The sequence below is a fragment of the Glycine soja genome, chromosome 13 (assembly GCF_004193775.1).
Source record: "Glycine soja cultivar W05 chromosome 13, ASM419377v2, whole genome shotgun sequence".
Taxonomy (NCBI): Eukaryota; Viridiplantae; Streptophyta; class Magnoliopsida; order Fabales; family Fabaceae; genus Glycine; species Glycine soja.
Genome location: NC_041014.1, coordinates 26,402,832 through 26,408,288, shown reverse-complemented (window position 1 = coordinate 26,408,288; position 5,457 = coordinate 26,402,832). Strand labels below are relative to the sequence as shown.

Below are 5,457 nucleotides of genomic sequence, written 5' to 3'. Positions count from 1 at the left end.
ACCAAAAAAAAAATTGTGCCTCTTGCAAATTGAATGAAAGCTTAAAGTTTAAACACATTCTAGGGCAATCCCTCATACACTTCAGTCATTCATTTTATTTGTAATTTTTTTTTTTGTTATCGGTAAATGTTATACCATCCTTGTAGGGGAAAAAAAAAAAGGAAAAGCAACAAACACGTTTATTTTGGGCCACCGGCAGCCTTGGACCCTATGGTAATTGTCATAGGACAGTGGTCATAAGAGACTAGGTTCAAATTCGGTAGACAAAAACACCTATTTTGGGCCAATCCAATTTAGATTAAAAGCCCATCCACAAGCACCCGCCTAGCACCTACAAATATAAATGTTATCCCCATGGGTTATATCAGTTTCAAGGAAGGCATATCAGAAGTAACTTTTATGTATATAGTTCTCGGATCCACGATAATGAGAAAAACTCTTAGAAGTTTCCCAGATGTGCAAAAAGTTAAAAATTACAAATAATTTTACCGAACAATCCCGACAGAATCATAAATAGCCTACCAAGTCTTTGATCATCTCATCCACCTCAAGAAGAAAGAAAAACTTATAACTGTTCAACAGAAAATATAAAATGGAAAAATAATGATGCCTTAATAATGATCCTTTCTAATTTCTGACAACTGTACATCATGTCATATAACCTAGTAGTTGTCATGACAAAGTTCCGGTGTTAGTTTCACTCAGTTACTACCATGTCAGCCTCTGCATCACCTGAAAAAAGAAAGAAAACAAAGTTTCAATATGAAGAATTATTTACCTGATAAAAGTGAAACATGATAATGACAAAAGTCACAGCAACATTAGTGGGTCCGAGTGTTACTAGGTTTCCTTAAACATGATCTCATGTTAGAGCCTTGTGAATGAAAAAAACGTGATTGGGAGGAGAGCAGCCAAGTCTCCGGCAGAGATTATTAGTCATCGGCAAAATTGGTGGATACTTTGCACCAATATAAGATTACAAAAAAGAAAAAAAGAAATATATATATATATATATATATATGAAAAAAGTCACAAAACAGTTTCATAACCTTGTTCTATTCATCTGGCAAAGATATGTTGATGTCTGGGGAAGTCCTCTGGTCTGAATATTCCTCAGAACCATTCCAAGTAGCAGCATCAGGAGTAGCATCTAGGTTCTGTTTGTCACTTGAAACACTGACAGATTCTCTCTGGTTTTGGTCTGGTATTTGAGACATAGGTATCAGAAAGTTTTCACCATCAGCATTTGTTTGTGAGATAGGTCTTACTGCTGTCACTATTTCTGGACCAGCTGAAGTAGGGGTGACCACTATCTGTTGTTCACGTTGGTACTTCCTCTTTTGGGCCTTGTAACCATTTTGCATGAAGCTTCCTACAACAATCTGAAACCATTGCAAATAAATTTCCAATGCACTCTTCATAATGCTCAAAACCATGCTTTGTGAAAAATATAGGGGATTAGAATGTATTAAGGCTTAAGATTATCCATCTAAGGACTTGCATCTTTATTTCAACCATTTAAAACAGTAAAGGTTCAAAGATCTTGGTAATGCAACCTAGAAGAGAGGGCTCATATAGTATGCTAATAATGTTCTCTATATGTTTTGAGATAGCTAATGAAAGTTATAATTTCAATCTCACAACAGAAGTTTCGTTTCAAAACAATTAGGACAAAAAATTCAGTTTAGGGTCAGTTTGGTGCATATAGGATAAAAAAATAAGGTTAAAAATTGAGTAAGATGTGTTTTAGGTTGCTCAAGATTTGGTCAAAATTGGTTTCAGTCCCTACATTTGAAAAACAGTAGTTGTGAATTTCATTCTGGTCAAGTCAAAATGAAGTATAGGTCAAGGACAAAATCCACCACATTTTAGAAAAACAAGAACCAAAGCCATTCTTTTTAAAATGTAAAGGACTAGAATCAATTTTGACCAAATCCAGAAGGACTTGCAATGTTAAAATACATTTTAGCCTGAAAAATTAATGAATCACATTCATAGGTACCACATGTGATATACCAAACCTATCCTTACAAGCAAAATCTTGTATAAAGCAGTCAAGAAAATAAAATACCTGGATGGGGCCAGCAGCAGTTAAAAGTCCAGCAACACCACCACCTATCACCCGACCATCAGGACCAGCAAGTGAGACACTCAATCCACCAGTTCGGCTTTTCATGCCACTGTTGTCAGCAACTGTGAATGATCCAGACAAAGATAAAATCTCAAACCGACCCTGAAAGTAAATGGTGAACTAAATTATTTAAGAATTTCCAAAATCAATTAAGCATGGTTGTATGTATATCAAAAGAATTATGCCAATAACAGGAGAAAATGCAAAACAGCAGAAAATAACAACAGGTCACAGGAGACATTGACCTCAAATGGACAACCAAGTTAAATAATGCTCAAATATTTAATATAAAGATAAAGATATGTATTTGCAGACAAATAATGCATCAAATAAATTATTCATATCATCATCGTGTACTAAATCTATGCATTGTATTTAAGCATTTCTCCATAACAAGACAACGAAAGCTCAACTTGAAGTCTATAACCTTTTAGTTGTCACTTATCATATTATAATACCCAAGGATATAAAAATGCTACTTCAATAGCTTATCATAGTATTTTTGTTAGAAAATTATGACTTAGTTTAGATATACTTTTCAATAAGGACCCACAGAAGAAGAAAACAAGGTAAAATGAATCATAATAAAATGAATCATAAGTTAAAAAATCAATTTTTGCACATTTTTAGAAATTCTCAGATTAACTTCTTCAAAACAGAGGTAAATAAGTTGATTTTAACTTCTAAGAGAAGTTTTATTTACTTTACCTACTATCTTTTTATCATACAAGTGTTCCCTGAAAAGTTTATCTAATTTGGCCCATATCTCCTCCAATAACTGATACTCAGCTTCTGGATTAAGATAGCCAACAAAATTATGACTTTCACATTAGTTGAAAGGTTTCATTAGATTTAAAATGATTTTAACACATTACAAAAGAGGACACCGCTAAAAGTGTGTGCCTATCTTCTCTAGCTAGTAATTAACTTATTTCCCATTTCCAGTGTTAGATCTGACACTGGAACTAATGAAATGAAAAGATAAACCATTTTTTTTAGCCTACACCCAATACACCAATTTTGAGCGTATATCCAATACATAAGGCAGATATAGATACTTTGTCCAACCCCACAAGAAGAGACAAACAGAGATCACCTGACATAAATTCACCCAATGCTGTCCTATACGGCATCCATATTCTATATTGGCAGAAGACATAAATAAGCTAGCCCATGAAAGTATTTCAGATATGATTCAAACTCAATCAAAGAAATTATAATATCATGGAATGGGAAATACAATCAAAACCTTTAGAGGATAAAAAAAAAAAAAGATAGATAAATTTTATTTTATTTTTACTCAAAAAGCATTTAGATCTAAGAGACCATGCCTCATAAGTCAATATGCCACCAGAAGAACCAGGTTGGCGTATGGTGACATTCGAGATAGCTCCATTGGCAGAGAGAATGCATATTCCTCTTGGACCCTTCTGGGCAAATGACACGATCTTTCCAGCAACATCCTACAAAGAAATAAAGTAAGCAACAAGATCCTTATCCAAATCACCAAACACAAAAGATCTGTCAAAATTGCTCAAGAAAATGCAGCCAAAAGCCACACTATTAAATAAATCTGCAAAAAGGACAACAATGCACAAAGGCTTCTATTCTACATTACCTCTCCAGTATAAACAGTCACCACATGCGGTACAAAATCACCACCAGCTGTGTTTGCAAACACCTCACCTTCAAAAATCACAGACAGAAAAACAATCAACACATTTTCCATATATGGTTCAATTTAACTAATTTTCACCACCAAAATTAGAAGCCCCGGATGAATAAACCCAGCAAAGAACAATTTTACTTTTTGTGTGTGTGTAACAATAATCCTGAAACAGTCTCGTGCTAGTCGATCCAAACGAAAAGAACAATTTTTTTTCTAGACATAAAAATCAAACGAATGTACACAACAACCTTAGATAAGTAGCCACAAAAAGGTAAAGTTCACATTTTTTTTAACCGATCACAATCCCCAACTTGCTGTTTGGCCATTACCAGAAAGAAACAAAAAAAAAAACTCATCCTTTTGTATCAATCAAGGCACGCTTTAACAAATGGAGAGTAAATCTCGATCCCAACCCCATGAACCCAAAACCAAAACTTAAAAAAAAAAAAAAAAACAAATCTGAAACACAACCCCAGAGACAATGAAACTATTGACAACAAGTACGAATATTTGAGATTCCATGATTAGGGTAAGCTGGTAAGGAAATGAAGGGAGAGAAAAAAAAAAGGATTGGACTAGGAACAGGGATCTTGGTTTGGCGGGTAGGTCAACTTGGGAAGGAAACAGTGGTAGTACATATGAGTGAGGTCATCAGCAGCAGCAACACCTGAGAGAAAAAAAAAAAAGAAAAAGACAACGTTGTACCGTACTACTCACCAAAAGAAGAATAGAGTTGTTGGTAGTTGTTGTTGCCAAAAGTTGTGTTGTGTTTACCACGCCCTCTTTTGGAAGAGGAGAACTCAGAAGGTGTGGACAAAGTGAAACCCGGTGGTGGTGGTGGTGTTGCACTCACTCTCAGGTTCCCATCTGCATCATACTTTCTGGGCCTCCCTCTCTTCTTCTTCCCAAACAAATCCAAACTCCCCGGTGTTGTTGTGGTTGGAGCTGGCACTGCAGGAACCATTGTTGTTGGTGCTGGTGTTGGCGCGGGTGTTGGTGTTGGAACTGCTGGTGTTGTTCCTTCTGTGTTTCCCACGTTCATGTTCATGTTGACATTCATGTTCATTGGCTGAGGCACTGAGGGTGGTGGTGGTGGTGGTGGTGACCCTGCAGGAACAGTGTTGTTGTTGTTGATGATGTTGTTCAATGTTGTTGTTGGTTCCATGAGGGTGTTTCCAGAAATGGAAGGAGAGAAAGAAAAAAGATGGAGTTTTGAAGGTGCAAATGGCGCCAGAAGTAGAAGGAATAGGGAGAAAGGTGTGTAGGCTTCTTTTTTTTTCTTTCTCTCTTTTTAATCTTTGGAGGTAGAAATTGTGAATATTGAATACAACTCAGTTACTCTTTCTCTTTCTCTCTCTCTCTCTGTGTCTGTGCATTGGCATTAATGGAGGAGAATGAGGCTGGGATGGGAAACTGCTATTTACTTGTCGGGACTCCACTCTGCATTATATTATTTAATTTTCATAAAGTTTGGTTTAAATATTAAAGTGTGTCAAGGCTCTCTTGTAATCTATGAGGATAATCACCACATACTAGTGTCCTAAACCAAAATTGACCCCATGACCGCCCCCAAGATATTTTTGTTTGTATAATTAAAATCTTATTTTAGAACAAATTTGATTTTTGTTGTAAATTTTATAGTCAAATTTTATTTTTT

The 5,457-nt window shown here is 35.6% G+C and overlaps 1 protein-coding gene across 1 annotated transcript; it reads right to left on the bottom strand.

The window, feature by feature from the left end:
• Window positions 1-382: 382 nt before the first annotated feature.
• Window positions 383-5,233, bottom strand: LOC114381097 (AT-hook motif nuclear-localized protein 7-like). The gene is made up of 6 exons (XM_028340283.1): window positions 4,518-5,233; window positions 3,750-3,817; window positions 3,463-3,594; window positions 2,072-2,233; window positions 1,050-1,382; window positions 383-732 (listed from the first exon to the last, which is right to left on the bottom strand). Exons 1-5 carry the CDS (start codon window positions 4,963-4,965, stop codon window positions 1,056-1,058), a joined length of 1,137 nt encoding a protein of 378 aa, XP_028196084.1. The 5' UTR covers window positions 4,966-5,233; the 3' UTR covers window positions 383-732; window positions 1,050-1,055.
• Between the last annotated feature and the right edge of the window lie 224 nt (window positions 5,234-5,457).